The sequence below is a fragment of the Oryza brachyantha genome, chromosome 6, assembly GCF_000231095.2.
Source record: "Oryza brachyantha chromosome 6, ObraRS2, whole genome shotgun sequence".
NCBI classification, from domain to species: Eukaryota; Viridiplantae; Streptophyta; class Magnoliopsida; order Poales; family Poaceae; genus Oryza; species Oryza brachyantha.
Window position 1 is genome coordinate 7,551,400 of NC_023168.2, and position 20,228 is coordinate 7,571,627.

General features: G+C 38.0%; 1 protein-coding gene across 1 annotated transcript; it reads left to right on the forward strand.

Annotated features, from left to right (window-relative positions):
* Positions 1 to 1,785: 1,785 nt before the first annotated feature.
* LOC102719777 (proteasome activator subunit 4) lies at positions 1,786 to 19,111 on the forward strand. Its single transcript, XM_040525574.1, has 35 exons — positions 1,786 to 2,200; positions 3,792 to 3,894; positions 3,988 to 4,100; positions 4,176 to 4,298; positions 4,863 to 4,964; positions 5,054 to 5,219; positions 5,908 to 6,024; positions 6,264 to 6,331; positions 6,417 to 6,518; positions 6,600 to 6,810; positions 6,954 to 7,181; positions 7,259 to 7,386; positions 7,484 to 7,601; positions 7,685 to 7,900; positions 7,978 to 8,127; positions 8,222 to 8,298; positions 8,680 to 8,897; positions 9,128 to 9,341; positions 9,429 to 9,508; positions 9,585 to 9,702; positions 9,779 to 9,949; positions 10,645 to 10,813; positions 10,925 to 10,968; positions 11,162 to 11,204; positions 11,282 to 11,427; positions 13,292 to 13,386; positions 13,521 to 14,419; positions 15,392 to 15,670; positions 15,757 to 15,852; positions 16,185 to 16,363; positions 17,837 to 17,918; positions 18,116 to 18,237; positions 18,340 to 18,432; positions 18,569 to 18,722; positions 18,838 to 19,111. Exons 1-35 carry the CDS (start codon positions 2,040 to 2,042, stop codon positions 18,877 to 18,879), a joined length of 5,427 nt encoding a protein of 1,808 aa, XP_040381508.1. The 5' UTR covers positions 1,786 to 2,039; the 3' UTR covers positions 18,880 to 19,111.
* The last annotated feature ends 1,117 nt before the right edge of the window (positions 19,112 to 20,228 follow it).

Here is a 20,228-nt window from a genome sequence, read left to right on the forward strand (position 1 = left end):
TCTATCACTTAGTATAAAAGGGATAGAGGCTCCCCTTGAGGAGCACATCATATTTAGATTGGTTATCTCATTGTTGATCTGCTTTCCATCGAATACGATATCCAAGTAGGAGTAGGGTGTTATCTTGCATACTGAAAGCCTGAACCTGGATAACCCCCTGTACAACTTACCATTAATTTTTGCGCCTTGTTAGCCACCCCGTAGTATTGCTGTCGATCCAGATCATCGACACTAAGGTTATCTTGGCACACTTTTTTTTAGTCATTGATGCATGAGATATAATTTATCGAAAGATAATATTGCCACAACTATGGTTGCAACCAAATAATCATATAAAGTTGATCAAACTTACATAACCTTAGATGTGTCAGAGTTGTAGTTGGCAACGAAACAACTCCTTAGGAGCTTAGAATTGTCACAATTCTCTATCAATATAAGAATTGAGACGATTCATTTTCAAATATTTGAAATTAGTAGGTACTACAGCAAACCATTGTTTTTATCATGAAAAATATCAAATTTAGATAACTTACTGATGTTGTTAATCAAGTGACATACATTGAGTGTTTGACGCATCAACACAACATAACACGTATCTGTCCCAACTTTCACTTCATCTTAAAGAAGAAGAAAGAAGCTGGCTAGTCACAACAAGAAACCCCTTCCTATACTCCTTTGACCCATCGTTGAATAGAAAAGCTACTATCGTTCTTGATTCATAGTTTCTTTTGGAGCTAAACCCACGTTTCTCATTATCTTAAAAAAAAATCACCCCCCCAAAATTTATGTTAGACTTTTCACTCTTAGGCCGCCAAACATTCGCAGGGTTCACCAAACCACGATTATCGCGATAATTGCACGTATCACCAAGATATGGTAGCGGTTTTTAGCGATACGGTTTCACAAATATCACCGAATTCAAAATTTTGAAAAAATATAGTAAAAATCCAAAAAAATAATGGTGATAATTATGTTTATCCTAAACTTAGTGGTGAAGAAAATTTTCAAAAACAAGATATGAATCAATTAAAAAAGATTAAAAGGTGAGACAAGAAAAATCTCACTTTTCCTGAGGCCTAATATGGCCCAACACGGAGGAATTCAAAATCGTCGCAAACCATGCAATAATCACATAAAACAATGATTATCGTTGTCTTCAAAATCGCCACCATAATCACACCAAACCACGCGATAATCGTGTCAAACCGTGCGGTTTGACATCCAAAATCATGACAATTTTTTCTAAATTTTGAGTTTTGAATTCAGACGTTTTTCAATGATAATCACGATTATTATCGCTCCATCCAGGACCAGTTTCTTGGCGGTAAATGAAACCCTAGTATTCATAAGAGCAAGACTAATAATATAGCCAACAAGCTGGCTATACGGGTCTTTGTAGTCTTCTCTTAGCCCACACATATAATAGTTGGTTCTTTATCATTAATGCAAGACCTAAATATCTCTCTTACATAATTTTTTGGTTCTTATGTCTAAACTTACTATAAAATTATAGCTACTTCTTCTCTTCGTATAAGTATTTAATCAGCTTATATCTGTTATTATAGCCGGCTCTCTCACGGAGTACCTCCATTTCCCCGGCACACAAAACGAATGAACGCATCGTCCACCGTACACCGAGTTCACGTGACCGCGCACACATCCCCGTGGGCCCCCATACCCATCCCCCAGCCGTGGAAAGAGCCCCTGCCGCGTCATCGCAAACACCAGCAGCAGCGGCTTCTCCCTCTCCTAGTCCACCCCACTCTGCCACAACGCAGAGAGAGAGAGAGAGAGTGAGGCGGCAGCCAGAACTGAACCCAACAACTCCCTCCCTCCCGGTTCCCTCCCGGTCGTCGCCGTCGCCGTCGCCGTCTCCCCTCCTCTCCTCCTCGCTCTCGTCTTGGAGGCGAAGAAAGAAGAACCCGGCCACCCATAAATACTCCTCCCCCGCGCCTCCTCCCCCAATCGATCGCCCCCCCTCCGATCATTAAACCCCAGGAACCTACCACCATCCATCGCCCCATCGCGAGGGTGTGGGGATGCACCTCTACAACGCGTGGCTGCCGCCGGCGGTGGCGGGCGGGGCTGGCCGGGAGCCGGCGGCGTTCGCGGGGGCGGTGAGGGAGGCGCGGGGGTCGTGGCGCCCCGACGACCCGGACTCCGCCTACGCCACGCTCAAGTGGATCTCCGTCTTCGACCTGTAATTTATGCTTTTCCCGATCCTCCCCTCCCATCCCTTCCCTCGTGTTTTGTTCGCGTTTCTCGGTTGCAGCGGCGGCGGCGGCGGCGATGGTTTAGGTTCGGGTGGTTTTGCGATTTTCGTGTTTCGTGATTGGGGGCGACGAGGTAGCTAGAAGGGGCGCGGAATTCGGATTGCCGCTGTGTCAACAACGACTAACTACGCAGTTAGGCTCATGATCAGTGTGTGATCGCGTGAGAAACTGTTGTAACTGTATTCATTAATCACTGTACAATCCTTTTGAGGTTTACTTAGCGCTTCTGGTGCACTTTTCGGAGTGGTGCTAGCGCCAGGCTATACCATGAATTTGGGGTTGCACAGTAATGTTGCTCTTGAGGTTTAGAGCCTGTGCCTGGCTGATGGCGGGGATAGGACTAGAGCTGTTGGTGGCGCTGGCCTTTCCAAATATCCGCTGTTATCTGTTATGGATCACTGGATGACACTGTTTTGTTGTCATTTAAAAATGGAGCAAGGTCCATAACCCTCTGTTTTTTTCTACAATAAAACACTGCTCGAGTTATAACTTGCTGTGCTGGTTAGATATTGTGACCATGGTCTTCGACTGAGCTTTAGAGCTATGGATCATGCTGAGGGGGTCTCTAAAAATGATTTTGATGATTAATGCTTTCTCATTTGCAATTCTGACCCATTTTCCTTATTCTTGAGTTTGTGTCTATAAATAAAATAATTTGTGGATTTTAACATTTGGTTTTGAATACTAATGTTTCTTGGATTATTTTGATCCAATTTGGGGATTTGAAGGGTGTATACAGTTACTATAGTTGCATGCAATTTGCTCAACTCCCCAGGTTTTTGTATAAAAACTTCATTTAAACTATTGAATTACCACAAAAGCCACTCCAAATAACATTTTTCAGTAAAATGAAAAATATTTGTACTATTGGTGTGTTTCCATGATCCAAATTTCTAGTCGTAATCCATCTTGTCCACCTTTTCCACTGGCACTGAGGTGGTAGCTGCAAGGAGATGTAATCATTAGGTACTATGTGCATGTGACAGAATGTCGATCACTTGTTCTTTGTATGGTTCACAATAAAGCTGTGGTTCGAGTCATGTGATCACTGGTTGATCTTTGTATGGATCGTAATAAATCTGTGGTTCCAGTCACGAGAGTTATGGAACCCAAAGTGTCACAATGTGAACATTTTCAGTGGCACTTTTTATTCTTTGAAGCCGCATTAGGCGTATTTTGAAAAATAAATCCTTGAATTCATTAAATTCTGTAACTTTTGCAAAGTATCGCAGATGCCTCTCTGGGTGTTAGCATAGTCTCCATTGTTTGTGAATTTAATTTTTATATGTTTGTTACAATGCGATACATTTGGTATAAAGTGGAGTGAGTTTCAACATCCTGGTTGCATTATTAACTAGAGTAATGCTATTTCTTTTTGTAGGAAAGATACATAGATAACAATATAATTGAAAACACTTGATACAAATAATTTGTTTCATGTCTTGTCTGAGTTTGTTTGTTTGGTTTCTGGGTTTAAAAATGCAATTAATATGGATGTATGTTTTTCTATGCATTTAGTTTTATCAAAGCAAAGAGTGATATTGATCCTGAGGATGTACACGCTCTTGTAGAGCTTGGGTTGGAGATATTTCATGCATCACAGAACAAGTTCGTTATTCAGGTAATGCTAGTTATTTATGATTTCTATATGGCTGGTTTCAACCAGTTTGACTTTGGATGATATGTTTTTTCTTGGTAAAATGAATGCAACCAGATTAAGTGGGGAGGGCTGCTCATCAGGCTTTTGAAAAAGCATGCCAAGAGGATTTCTCTTGGCGTGCAATGGAGGCCACTGTATGATACATTGATGAGGACTCATTTCAAGAGGTAAATTTCTAATCAGACACTTTAAAGTAATGAAGAATGATGAAAATAGCAGAGTGAATTTCATGTCTGTTTCAGAAACATGGGACCTGAGGGCTGGAAAGTAAGGCAGCAGCACTTCGAGACTGTTACCTCGTTGGTACGTGCATCTAGGAGTTTGTTTCCTGAAGGTGCAGCTGCTGAGATTTGGTCAGAATTCAGGTTTGACAGCTTCTGACTTGGACATACTCTGCATGGTTTCTTTTACTTGTTTCAAGCTCACTCCTATCCTCTTTCTACATTGTTAATTTCATATTTTGTTACTCTGTGTTATTATCCACCTCTATAAACCTGTAGTATAGTGTTTAGCTCGACAATGTCAAACTGTAATCAACTAAACCTTGCCAGGTTTCTACAAGTTTCCTTTTCTTTTGGCATGCCACACCCAACAAGAAATGTCCAAAACATCAACTGAGTATGGTGTAAATGTTTGCATGACTCTCTATTTCTTACACCATTACTTCCACTGTTATTGTTGTTAAAATTTGGAAAGCTACAACATGTGATTGATTTTTGAAAGTGACTATGGTAGGCTTCTAGGAAACCATCCAAGTATCGTACATATGGGAGTAGCAGAGAGTGGGAAATGTTACGAATGGAAAACATTTAGTATTCATTGTAACTAAAAGTTTTATTTACCAATGCCATCCCCTTGCACGATAATTTGCAATTTGTGCTTGACAATATGCTGCCAACATTGAACTTCCTTACATGGTACTAAATTAGGCTATTGCTGGAAAATCCATGGCATAACTCAGCATTTGAAGGCATTGGATTTCTTAGGCTGTTTCTTCCTGCAAACTCAAGGAATCAGGATCATTACACGACGTAAGTGAAATACAAGCTTTTCCTTATATAGCTAGAACATCTTAACTTAATTGTTTCTTTTTTCTAACTTCCGGTACCTTTTTATGTAGTGATTGGATTGCTGAATGTCTTGATATATGGGGTTCTGTCACAAATTGTAACTTCTGGGATATTCAATGGGCTTCCATCATAGCACGCTGTATAAAAGGTTCCATATCTGTTGACTGGGAAAAGTTTCTACCCTTATTGTTTACAAGGTACTTGAATATGTTTGAGGTATGTTGCCCTCTCAATTCAATTCTATGGTACTAGCGAGCTCTAGTGTTTGAAACGCTGTCAATACTAACTGGTTAAAGTTTTACATTTGCTGAAAAACTGCATTTTCTATCAGTCAAGTTTCTGCAAGTTGAACTAATTGCCGAATATATTAGAGATAAGCGGTCTGTTTTGCTGAAACAAAAAAAACTAAATAAAGATTATTGGAATACTTGTATTTTTTTAAAAAAGTAGTTCTCTGTAATCTTCTGTCCACTGTCCTTCATCTCTTGTATACAAACTCTCTGTAAATTATATTATATTGCAATGGGTTACTCATTGTTTCATTCAGAAGATGAAAAAAATGAAGCATTTATTATTTTCATGCACCCTGTAAGTGTAACTTGCTAAACTGTCAAAACTTTTCATGATTTCTTGCATGAAAGTGGACAAAGGTTTTAAAAAAGTGCAGTGGAATTATAGTGCTGGAGTGCTTCTGTTCTGGATAACTGGATTATAGACAATGAGACATCCCTGATCTTGTTTGCAGACTGCTTAGTTTGATCATCTGTGCAGTCGAGAAGCATGCCTTATGCTATTTAACCGACATAAAAGCACCATTATATAAAAAGCATTTTGGTCCATGCAAAAGTTGCTTGATATAATACTCTTGCAATTATTATGATACTGTTACTTTGCCTGTGGTTAGGTTCCTATATCAAGTGGGAGTGGGTCATACCCCTTTCCGTTGGACGTGCCTAGGAATACAAGATTTTTATTTTCCAGTAAGACTAGAACTCCTTCCAAGGCAATTGCAAAGTCCGTTGTAAGTTATTTGTAATCTGTTTTCTTTAATTTTGTGTACAAAGGACACATAGAGATGCAATTTTATGATACTTAAAATTCACCTTGTTCCGCTGTTCGACTAGTGCAAAACACATATTTGCTTTGAAGAATATAAGTTTTCATGTGGGCTGGATTTTGCCCTTCAGTTGAGGCTTAAAATATAGGAAAACTAATTCGGTGAGGGAGTTGTACCTTTTTCTAAAAATAATTTTTTTGCAGGTATACCTTTTGAAGCCTAAAAGTTTGGCATTGGAGCATTTTGAGAAGCTCGTAAATTTTCTAGAACAGTGTGTCTTCTGACCTTTGGACCCTTTTGTGATTACTGCATTGGCCTTCTTTTTTAATTTTAACTAGATTTGTTTAAATTTCTAGGTTCTATCATCCATCAAATGGGGGTCGGTGGACCTACCCATTGGAGCGTTTCCTACGATATCTTGTTATTTACTTTGAAAGGCGCCTTCAACATGAACAATTGTAAGAAATATTTGATTTGCATGTGCAACTTACAAGATGTTTTTATTGATTGCACCATCTGATGTTATATTTGTACTACAGTGAAGCAATGGATGACAAACACAATTGTTTGGGCAAAGAAGAAAGATGTGCTTTTGTCAAAGTAGTCCTGAAATTACTGGATCGTGGTCAGTACAGCAAAGATGATTCTCTTGCTGAAACGGTGTCTATTGCAACCTCAATCCTATCTTATGTTGAACCATCTCTTGTGCTTCCATTTGTTGCGACAAATTTTCAGCTAGCCTTAGAGACAGTAAGTTCTTTATGCTGTATATTTCACATCTCTTCCATATGGGTTTTGCTGCCGTCCATGAGAGTCCCATAATTTGTACCCTCTTTTCAAGTTCATATCTTTTACTGGAAATGCAAACTAACTGTTTTTATTTATTCTAACAGACTACAGCTACCCATCAGTTAAAGAATGCTGTCACATCTGTTGCATTTTCTGGACGTGCACTTCTTCTAAGTTCTCTATGTTCGTCTCAATCTGATGATAGTACCACTGCTGATACATTCAATGACCTCATTGTTACTTCTCTTTCAAATGCTTTACTTGGCATGGATGCTAATGATCCTCCTAAAACTATAGCTACTATGCAGCTAATTGGTTCCATATTTTCAAATGTAAGTGTGCTTACCTTTCTCACCTTTTTCATGCACTGCTAGTCGTATATATGCTAAGAATCCTTTGGTTTTTATAGCTAGCCACAGTTGGTTTCAGTGATGACGTGCCTGCCTTCCTCCAAACAACCTCTCTGTCAGATTGGCTAGATGAGTTCTTTTGTCGGCTGTTTTCTGTCCTTCAAAATTTGGAATCAAGTAGTCCCATGTAAGCTGCAAAACTAAATCCTGTACTGTACTTATTGTTACCACTGATATCTTTCATAACATGGCAAATGACATCTAGTTTCATCTGGATATTGCAGTAATGAGGGTTACCAAAGCTCAATCATGTCAGGAACTTTTCTCGTTGAGGACAGCCCATACTATTTTTGCATGCTAGAAATTCTTCTGGGAAAGTTATCAACACCTTTATTTAATCAGGTATTGCATCCACTTTGCTGTCCTTAACATATGAATTTAATTTCCTGTCATGCACATGTTTCCTCATGTTTTCCAACTGGCAGTCCCTGAAGAAAATTGCCAAGTTCGTTAATGAAAATATCCTTCCTGGTGCTACTTCAGAGGTTGGACTTCTTTGTTCTGCCTGTGTTCATTCATATCCTGAGGAGGCTTCACTCTACCTTGTAAAACCTATCTTGATGACTATCATGTCCTCCTTTGAGGGTACACCAACAACTGGCTATGTTGGAAGAGAAGTTCCTAGCAAAATAGCTACTAAGGTTTGTTCACAACATAGAATATTGACATCTTGAATTGGTACATGTATTACATACCATTTGTGTTGCTGAAAATGCAGGCCATGCTTTCTCCTGCTCTGGAAACAGCATTAGACTACTACCTGCGGGTTTTGGCTATATCCATGAGTTATGCTGGCCCTGCTTTACTCAACTATAGACAAGAATTAAAAAGTATAATAATATCATCATTCCAGGCCCCTTCGTGGAAGGTTTGTATTTCCTTCATCTTTTCATACTTTCCCTGTATATATATGTGTGTGTATTACACTGTGAAATGATGAATTTTTGATTTTGAATAACTAGGTAAATGGAGCTGGTGATCACCTCCTTCGCTCTCTGCTAGGAAGCCTTGTCTCATATTATCCAATAGATCAGTACAAGTATGTTTACAATATGAGTACTTTTCTTTTTCTTCAATTTAACTTTGAAAAATTACCCATTTTAAGGGCATGAGCAATGGTTAGACAACTGCTACCTGTATAAATTTTACATGTCATACATTTAGATCATGTACAAAAAACCTGTACATAGGTTTGTCTAATTAGTGGTTAATAGTATTATGTTATATAATTGAATAGATGATATTATGCTATCTATTCGACCATTTGCTGATCAATAGATGACATCCTTCTCCATCTGCTTTCTCTTGCCTCCACTTCAATCCTAAGTGGCACCCCCTCCTAGACGTTGACATCATGCCATTGTTTATGCCCTAAGAAAAACTGCTTTTACCCATTTTAAGAAGTTTGCTTATTTTGTAGGCCCTTTTCTTGTCAGCCCATTGCTAATATTATTGAACCATGGGGCTGTTCGAAAGCTCATCAGGACAGGGAAGTTGAAATGTTAAATTTTACTCCAAAGTGGCATGATCCCAGTCAAGAAGAACTATCTTTTGCAAATGAATTGTTAGAATTTCATTTCCAATCAGCATTGGAAGATCTTTTGACTATCTGTCAAACAAAATATCATTCTGAAGCAGGTAACTATTCTAGTTTTAACCGAGCATGTTCTTTTGCTCCAATGTGCTCAAGTAGTGGTGGAAATGAATTTCATGTTATTAAGAAAATGGCATGCATTTTTAAGTCTATGATAATGTGTGTTGATTGCAAGCTGATTACAATAGTGTTGATGCTTAGTTGTTCACCTATTTAAGCATTTATTTTGTTGGATGTTTACTTCATATTTGGTGTATTGTTTTCTTTTTAACAGGAGAAGAGAAGGAGCACCTAAAAGTAACCCTATTACGCATTCATTCTGCATTGCAGGGTGTAATGTCTTGCTTACCTGAAATGCGACCATCATATAAAGATGGGAGATCCAAGGTTGTGGAGCCCATATTTTTCATTGCAGGATCTACTGGTAGCACTGTTGGCAACTCAGAAATGCGTGAAAAGGCTGCTGAACTCATACATGAAGCTTGCAGGTGAACATTTCTTCCTTGTACACCCAAATTTTTTTGGTTAATCAATTTTAGCTTATTTGGTCTCATCATTTGCATTTCTTCTAATAGGTACTTGTTGAAAGAAAGAACTGATGATAGTATACTCCTAGCACTTGTTGTACGCATAATTGATGCTTTAGTAAACTATGGTATGTTAACTATGCTCAAAGGGTCATGCTGGGGAGTAGTACATTTGCCTATTTATATATTAGTCTACTGCTGTAGGTAGCCTGGAATATGACGAATGGTCGAGCCATCTTCAAGCTTGGAAGTTAGAATCTGCTTCCATAATTGAGCCTCCATGCAACTTTATTATTCCATTTCATTCTCAAGGCAAAAAGAGGTATTTGTCCTATTTTGTGCAGTCTGATTTTAGTGTGTGGATTTTGCTTGAAATACATTTTCTTTGTCTCCAATAGGCCTAGATGGGCTCTTGTTGATAAAACACACTTGCATAATACGTGGAGATGTTCACAATCATCATACCATAGATACCGTACAAATGCTGATGTATCTCCATCTAGCCTCATGGTTAATTTGATGAATGATCTCCTAGATCTCTCACTACACAACTATGAAACTGTTCGCTCGTAAGTGCTCTTTCCCCCTCTTTAAAGTTTGCATATGTATTTATATATGCTGATATAGTTTCACTTGTGTCTAAGCTTTATTATTCATTTCATTGGAATATTACCATCAACATACGTATGGACTCAATAAATCAATGAAACTGGCTGTGTTTCGCTCAAAACTATACAAACAACTCCATATATTTTCTAAAGGGGACATTTTACTGGCTTTTATATATCCTGAGCAGACTTTTATTTTAATCTAGGCATTTTTGTAATGTGAATGCTAAAAACCAAATGAATCTTATTCTATGTCTAGTAAGGCAGGTAATTAGTTTTAACCTAATTGCATAAAGGAAGGTTTGATCATTGTAACCTCACTCAGTTTTGGTTGATGAATTATGTGGTAATGCTCTTACTAGTATATATATATCACTTTACTTTATTCTGACATTTCCATTTTTCTGCATTATTTTAATCCTACATCCTGAGAAGAATTTTATTTTGTCTATGCATCTTTTTAATATGAATACTACAAAACAAATGGAAATTATTCTATTTGTAGTTCATTGTCTGGTATAAGTGTTGTTTTTATCAAATAATTTTTGTAACCTTATTTTATAAATTAAGTTTTGATGGATGGATTATGTGGTTGTGCTAGATATAACCTGTTCACTTTGTTCTGATGTTTCCATTTCCTGCATTTTTTGATCCAGGTATGCTGGAAGATCCCTAACAAAATTGCTGAAGCGTTGGCCTTCTCTAATTTCTAACTGTGTCCTCACATTGACTGCTAAATTGCGAGATTCAAAAGCCTCTGAACATATGGTGCTTGGTTCTTGCAATATTCTTGGATCTCAGACTGTTTTAAGACATTTGACAACTGTATGCCTTTTTCACAATCTATGCAATTTAGTGTCAACTTATTCATAAATACCAAAGGTAGTTAAGTTATTAAACTACTGTTCACAATGCTAACATCACTATTCCATATAGGACTCAGGTTCGCTCTCTTCATTTATCATGGGCATCTTGGAGAGGTAGTACGCACTACTCTATGTTCGTCCTGTTATTTCTAATTATATGGAGCTACTAGTAGTTCAGTCTGTTTCAATGTACATTATGCTTAAAAGAATAAAAATAATTTGTATTACATATAGAGGAGAAACTTGCAATATGTTTATTGAAGTAATATTCCTGCTTGATATGTATTGCGATCCTTTTTCTTTGTAGCTCTCATCATGAATCGCTGAAGTGTCAGAAAGCTATTACTGAGGTACAATCCAATAACAGAACATGAACACATTCATAAAATATATTTTGCTTCTAATATTCTGTATATATTGTTTATAGCTCTTTGTGAAGTATAACATACGTTTCTCTGGGATATCAAGAAGTTTTTTCAAGAATACAGAACATGAAACAGACAAGCCAGGATTTCTCAGTTTAGTTTCTCATATAAATGCGCTGGGCTTTGAGAGTAATAGTCTGCATTGGCGGTGAGCAATTAATATAACCCAGCCAAATTTGTTACATTGCTGTGACATATGACCCTTTGGGGTAAAATTAATGTCTTCTGAATTCTGATAGATATATTACCTTTTGCTGTTGATTTTCTTTTTCCGACAAACTCTGTACCTTACCAAACAGGCTTTACAAAACACAACACCATCATTCTTTCATTACATTAATTAGTCCTCAAATTACTTTGGTCAGAATATTTCTGGTAGTATTAACAATAACATTAACAATGGCAAGCATATAGTATGTGCAAATTATTGAATGCGTAAATAATTTATTAGAACACATATAGAAACAAAAATATGTGATTTTAGATGCATCCACCCTGAATCATGGTGGAAATGTTCATGATAAATTCTGAGACAATTTCACTGCATTGAGATAAATGGACCCATCATTTTACAAAAAAAAAAAGAAACATAAAGTTATACACATGCAAACACAAAAAAGGACAGAATTCAATGTACAAATAGCTTTATTGTTTCCACTCTTCAGTATTTCATTTCAGAAGGACTATATTTTTTATTTATCAATATGTAGACTAGATTTAATTTCATTTTTGTATGGCAAATCTATTTTGTGCGAATGCCTTCCGCATTATATTTTAATATACATGCATGCTGAAAGAAGTGTTGACTACATTAACAGTTTCCCCTCCAGATGAAAAGTTAACCTCGGCCACATCAATATATTTTAAGAATTAATTGTACCATGGATGTAGCAAGTCAAGAATTTGTGTCTTGAGTTCGTCTTATATTCCTGTTTAAGTGTTATATTCCTGTTTAAGTGTTGGGTTTTGGACCACCACGTGGCATTGATTGGCATGCCATTTTGGCTTAGTTTTTCATTTTGTGTAAACCTCTCGCACTCTTGATCTCTCTCTTTCTCTCATCCTTGTTTCCATTTCAGCAATGACCAAAGCTTGAGTATGTTACCATCATTTGTCACCTCTTACAGTCATACCCCTCCTCACTCTATCCATTACCCTGCATATTGTGAACTTAGGTGTGAGTGAAAGCAGTAACATGAGAAATTGGATGTGCCTATGGGAGGTCCAGTGGCTGTGGACATAGGTGGTTTGGTTATACTCTGGTCAGTCGCAGGGAGTTGAGCCAGAGCTAGAGTTATATCGCATGGGCATTGGAGAGGTTGGATCCAACTTACATAGTCGAGGGAGGTAAGATGTGAGAGATGAAAAAAAAATTGATAAGCAAGGGGTTGGAGGAAAAAAAATGATTAGGGTTACACTGCATGTTCTTCTTTTTTGGGAAAATATGCATGCACATGGCATAAGCTAATGTTGTGATGGCAGACACCAACTCCTGGTGCTGATGTACCAACCGTGATATTTTAACTGAAAGTGCATCATTTGAACAAGATAATTCATGTGCTGGCAGAAATTGTGTACCTGTCATTAGGTAAATTGTCAAAGCTGCTTTGTTGGGATAATAATGAAAGTTGCACACTTGCTTGGGGAGAATATGATTGTGTCGTCAGATATTCTAAACAAGGAAAGGGGGGGGGGGGTAAATTTGTTCTGGTGGAACTGGAAAGAATTTCTGACTTTTCTGGAACTCTAGCGCAAATAAACTTTATGAGAAAAGAAAAGGCTCTGATGAAGCTGCCTTTGTGCTGTTTTATTCTTGGTAGTAATCCATATGTACCACTTCTACAAAGACAAATGCTACTTGTTCACATTGTTTCTAACAAGCGTTCAAATTCAATGATAACTATTGTCAAGAGTACAGTTAACTATGTTTCAGCTATCATCATACTTCTATACTACCCCACAAAGGGAAAAAAGTACTTCTGTACTGAAGCTTCGAGTTTTTGTACTCTCAGATACAATTTGATGGCCAACAGAGTTCTTCTGTTGCTAATTCTGGCATCAAGAAGTGAATCTGATGTATATTCACAATTCTTGGCAAAAACAGCTGGTATGGATAGCTCACTCTCTTTGGTGTTTTATTGTTATTGTTGATATGATATATTTTGTCTTTATGTTCATGAAAAATGAACTTCGCTTCTTCTTTCCTCACTTCTATCACTTGGAACAACTATTTTTGTGTAGGTCATTTCTTAAGGAACTTGAAGAGTCAACTCCCTCACTCGAGGATGCTTGCAATTTCTGCCCTGAATACACTATTACAAGGATCACCTGATAAAGCATCAATGCAAGATTCACAACAATCATTAAATCACCCTGAAGAAGGAAGCACTTTGTCCACAGGAGAAATTTTGAATAATATAATTCAGGAGGATGGATTTATGAGTGAAACACTAAACAGTCTATCTCATGTCCATATTATTTCTGACAATGACAGTTCATCGAGAGCAAGCTATGGTGCTTCATCTTTTCAAAGCGGTTCTGATAAAGCAATTACATACTTCTATTTTGATTTCTCTGCGTCGTGGCCACGCACACCAAGTTGGATTTCTTTAGTGGGTGGTGGCACATTTTATTCCAGCTTTGCTAGGATATTTAAAAGGCTAATACAGCAATGTGGAATGCCTGTAATATCATCACTTCAGAATGCATTGGAAGAGTTTCTCAGTTCAAAAGAAAGATCAAGGCAATGTGTGGCAGCTGAAGCAATGGCAGGAATGCTTCACTCTGATGTGAGTGGGAATTTGGAGTCTGGGAACAACTGGTTGATACTTCAGTTGCAGAAAATTATGCTTTCACCATCTGTGGAATCAGTTCCAGAGTGGGCAGCTTGCATTCGATATGCTGTTACTGGGAAAGAAAAATCTGGAAGTCGTGCTCCTGTTCTCAGACATAAGTTATTAGATTGCTTATGCACTCCAGTTCCTCAATCCGTGGCAACCAGTGTACTTGCCAAGAGATACTCTTTTCTGTCTGTTGCTTTAATTGAAATTTCTGCACCAAAAATGTCTCCAGCAGAGGACCAGTACCATGTTAAAATTCTCGATGAACTGCTTGCCAACATGAGCCATCCGTCTGCCCAGGTAGGATTGATTCACTTGATCATAGCACATTACTTTCAATTTCATAATATTTTTAGTTTATGTTTCGGTTTTACTCGAACAACCATTTCCCTTTCTTTTATGGAAAAAATATCTGTTCTTTTGATATTGTTGTAATGTGCAACCCCCTTCACTAGAATTTAGGGTCAGCTACTCAGTTAAATGTGTTATAGTCCCAGGTAGGTGCTGGATCTTAGACTTGGAATATAAGAACTTGCAGACTTGCGATACTTGTTAGGAATTAAAGTATGCTTTATTAGGAAAGCAGAGGCATTCTCAACACGCTAGGTACTGCTCACGTGGATAGTAAGCGACCATTGTATTTAGTTATAAGTAAGCAATAAAGAAAAACATAGTTAGGTTTAGCATCTCCTAGTGATCAGGCTTGCTATTGACAAGAGTGATCAAGCTTGCTATTGACAAGAGTGATCTACCCTTTATCCCCATAACCTATTCATGAATCAACGTCCATAACACTGAAAGTCCAGTTCTCCTTGTTTTCCTTGTCTCACTAGTCTGTAATTTGATTAGTATTAGGAAAAGGTTATGTTGTCATTTAGAGCTTGCAAAGAAGCATGACATATCTGCTGAACATCACAATATTGCACCATCTACCTATTCTAAAACATGTTTCTGCACCATTTGTGCACTATTATGGTATAATACACTTTAGAAGTTCTTTAGCTATTTCTGGAATTGCAGCAGGCACAATGTTTGCATGTAATGAACTAATGATGCATCTGAGTTTAACTAGAATCAGCCTACTGTTTAAATTTATCAAAATGCAATTCACATCATGTATCCAGTAAAATATTCTGAGTTTATCTTGCGAACTAGTTTATATTTTGACAATTTGCCAGTACAATATGCCCCCCTGATTTTCACCAAAAAAAGGAATTGCCTTGGAGGATTTAACTGAGCTAAAGCTTCATTCACCTTCCATTTTGTGTTCAGGTAAGAGAAGCAATTGGTGTGACCATGTGTATTGCATGCTCAAATATGCGATTATCTAGGTTATTTGGACACGGAAATTCTCCAGATGTTTCTGGGGATGTAAGCATGGTTGAACAAACAGGGAATGAAAACTGGTCAAAACGGTTAACAGATGGAGCTACTGAATTATCTGTCAGTATACAAAACAATATTTCTAAGCAACTGGAGACAACACCAGATTCAGCTACTGAAAATGGCTTGGACAAGAAAGAGGAGGCTGATGCTAAAAGAATGGAAACGGTGCTTATTTTATGCTTTTCACCGAGTTGAAAATCACAATTCATTTGCTTCATATCGAACTTATCTGGCTTTTGCTTCTTTAACAGATTTTTCACTTCATAATTGCATCGTTAAAGTCGGGGAGATCATCTGTTCTACTGGATGTTATTATTGGACTTATCTACCCTGTTCTCTCATTGCAGGTATACATCTGTTATTTTTGCATGGTGACATAATCATTTCTTGCTGATTTCCTTTTTTTGTCGAAGGCTTAACAGACATGGAATTTCTTCCAAGCTGTGGTTTTTTGTATTTACTGGTCTGATTTTTTTTTTTACCCATACTTCAGTGATAAACTGAAGTTGATCTTTGCTGGTTGGTACTTTAAGTTGAGGATTTTGTCTATCTAGAAGACATAAATGTTTGAGATTTTTTGGGTGATCATCTTTGTTTGGATCTTTGTCCGACTTTATTGACTTTTGTAGATTAATAATAGTGAGTTGAACACTTTGTTGGAACAATCATGAATCTGCAGGAAACATCAAATAAAGATTTGTCATTGCTTGCGAAGTCAGCTTTTGAGTTGCTGAAGTGGCGAATTTTAAGGCGGCCTTTTCTCGAAACTGCTATCATGACTATTCTTTCTTCAGCCAATGATCCAAATTGGCGCACCAGATCTGCATTGTTGTCATATCTCAGGACATTTACATACAGGTTGAATTTTACATCTCTTGATTTGCTAGCATATCAATTATTACGGTTACTGTTAGTTCGTAATAGGTATTTTGTTCTTCCCTAGTTCTGTGCTGGAAAAGGAAGATGCAGCTTGATTGAATCTTACCAATTGCAGGGCATTTCTACAGATGTCATACATATATTTTTCTCTGGGGACATTTTAAGTTTTTGCCACATCTCCAGCAGCGGCGTTTAACAATTTGGCACTTATGTGTCTGGCATGTGGACCTAGGACTCACATGTCATGGACACATAGGGCGACAAGTTGTTAAACGCCACATCTTAGAGTGGCAAATCCTTAAACGCCACATCTTTGTGGTTGTTGTCTAGCATGGTACTGATTTGAAACTAAGAACTGAATGACCAACTGACCAACATATGACTGCCCTATTGGTTGAAAATCCATTTATTACAAGATCCCCATATCACCTTCTCATCCGATGCTCCTTCACCCACCTTTCTGTCCAGTTCACTAAGCAAAGCAACCCTCAGGCCTCAGCTAGCCAAATGCCACAAACCTGCACAATGCCATATTCTGCTTAAACAGGGAGATTGGTACAGAAGGGTAATTCTTCATTTTTTGATCTAAATGCATGATATATAATCAAATTTCAGGTTTTAGTATCCTTAGGAAGGGAAAGGAGGGAGGGGCAGTTATAGAGCAGTGATATCACAGATTGCGACAATGCATTCCTTACATGAAGTTCTGCAGGCAATGAACTAGAAATGCATTGATGTACGCTCAAGCAAAATCACAGCCCAGTGCTTCTTTCTATTAGATATATATATGCATATTTATATCTTTCTCGTAGTGTAGGGTGTTTTATGCCTACTTGCCTGTAACCCAATCTGGCTCATTGACCCATAGAGATGCAAGGTCCATTGTCTAACACTTCTCCACTGCCTCAACTGCTTTTCATGGCACTTGGGCCCAGGGCAGCTTGCCAGCTACATCATCAACTCCGTTTGGTAGAACCATTGGTGGTTGAGAAAGACATTGTGAAGGACCCTTGCTCATTTAGCACTATCGCATATTTGGCAGTTTATTTTTCCACTAAGGTTGCCCTAGGATATCCATCTTGTCCCTTGGATTTAGGTTCATCTCGTATGGTATGTGTATATCAAAATGCACCTAGTAGCTGAGAAATGGGGCTTTGTCCATGCTGCATCAACTAGAAAAACAACATAATCACCTCACTTGAATTACTTGCACCAGTTCCATGACTAAATTACTTAACTTCTGACTTCGCTGACCTATATCTGAACCACCACGGCATTTTTTATGACCTCTATTTGAACCACTGCTACAAGTTTCAAGGGCAGTAGATGTTGAAACACTTTTTTGTTCATGTATTGCAGATCTGTAGTATTTCTTTTTGTTAAGTCATGTGGCTCTGTGAGACTTAGTGACCTTATAGCTAATGGAAAATAATTGCATTACCTTTGTTGCAGGCATACATTCATTCTTTCAGGCTCAGAGAAATCACATATTTGGCAAACAATTGAGAAGTTACTTGTGGATAGTCAAGTTGAGGCAAGTAAATATGCTTATTTTGCATGTACCTGATGAATACATTTTTACTTGTAATGTTCCTTCTAAAACAATTCTCAGATTTCTACTTTCTAGTCGTTAACTTTGCATATCGTATGAAAGCAATACTGTTCTGGTTAAAGATGCTGTTAGTGAAGACTTATGTTGTCAATGTATGAATTTTGTTGCTGCATTTCCAGGTTAGGGAACATGCCGCTGGTGTCCTTGCAAGCTTAATGAAGGGCATAGATAAAGATCTCTCTAAGGACTTCCGTGATCGATCATATGCACAAGCTCAGCGTATCCTTCGTGCACGGCAAAGGTTAACTTCTTGCTGATTCCCTGCATTACTCCCTGCAGTCTTATTCGTATCACTGAATTGTTGTAAAGATACTAGTATGTTTATATCTGCTGCTTGTTGCAGAGGTGCAAAGTCAGGCCACTCTGTTGCAACTATCCATGGTGCGGTTCTTGCTTTGACGGCTTCAGTGCTCTCTGTTCCATACGACATGCCAAGGTACCTTTGCGACTTCAATCCTTCCTCCTCTTCATCTAAAAAAGGATCATGTAATTAGATTTTTCTTCCAATCACATCTCAGTTGCCTTCTCCACTGTTTCCTTTATTTTTAACGGGAGTTTGTGGCCTTTTGCAGCTGGCTTCCTAGTCATGTAACTCTACTGGCCCGCTTTATTCGTGAGCCCTCTCCCGTGAAATCAACGGTCACAAAAGCCGTCGCCGAATTCAAGCGGACGCACGCTGACACATGGAGCATCCAGAAGGAGGCCTTCACGGAAGACGAATTGGAGGCAAGCTCAACTCAAAACCTTCCCAATCACCCGTCCTTTGTGATTGCAAGTGCAACACAAGTTTACGTCCTCTCACACATTTGATCCTTTTCTTTTTTCTTTTGAATGGATGCAGGTCCTCCGCGATACATCGTCTTCATCTTCATACTTTGCTTAGATACAAAGACCACAAGATTATCCAGTAACTTGATACGTATAGAATTTTGTATGGCTGTTGAAATGCCTCCATATACGTGATGGATCATATATATAGTTACAACTTGTAGCTCGGTTTTACTTCCACCATGAAGATTATTCTTCGTACAAAATCAGGCAAATGCTATACGTGAAATACAATATTGTTGAGATATGGAATAAACAACTGCTTGCAATGCTTAATTCCGTTTTTAGTTCACGCGTCTTCTTGGTAACAAAATGTTTAATCATCTCTAATTCCGGCAAACAATGTCTAGTACATGAACGTCATGAACACATTGCAGCGGCTGAGCAGCCAAATCATAATACATTTCGAGCCTGTTCGGGAGTTTCTCTTAGTTGCAGCTTTTTTCAAAAGCCGTTTTTGCTAGAAGCTACTTCAAATGGTTCATAGGGCCTGTTTGGGGGAGTTTTTCAGCTGCAGCTTTTTCCAGAAGCTGCTTCTGTCAGAAGCTGCCCCAAACGGTCCATAGCTTCTGAGAATCTATATTTACAGATTCCGGAAAATGAACTAAGAATCCAGAATCTGTAGAAGCCGGGTTTAGGAGCTTTCCGGGTTTAGGAGCTTTTTCAGATTCTCACAAGCTGGCTACCAACCAGCTGTTTCTTAGAATCTAAAGCTCTCCCAAACAGATCCATAGTTTCTGAGAATCTGTAGTTACAGATTCTGTAAAATGAACTAGCTAGGTTTAGGAGCTTTTCTAGATTCTCAAAAGTTGGCTGTCAAACAGCTGCTTCTCAGAATCTAAAGTCCTTTATTTGTATTTAAGGTGGTGTTTGGGACAAGAGACTTATTTTTAGTCCCTTGTCCCATCGAATGTTTGGACGCTTATTATAAATAGTAAACGTGATTATTAATAAAACTCTTTCATAATCTTTGACTAATTCGCGAGACGAATCTTTTGAACCTAATAATCCATGATTAGCCTACGTGATGCTACAGTAAACATGCTCTAATTATGGATTAATTAGGCTTAAAAAATTCATCTCGTGGATTACCACTCATTTATGAAAACACTTTAAATTAGTGTCTAAACATCCGATGTGACATGGGGCTAAAAAATTTAGCCCCATCTAAACAACCCCTAAGTATAGAACGAACACACGACGTTGCCTCAGCTGAGCAGCCAAAGTAAGGCAGTGTTTGGAAAACAAGGCAGTGTTTGGAAAATAGGAACTTGTTTTTAAGTCCCTGTTACATCGGATGTTTAGACACTAATTTGAAGTATTAAACATAGATTAATTACAAAACTCATTTCATAACCTTGGACTAATTCGTGAGATAGAATCTATTGAGCTTAATTAATCCAT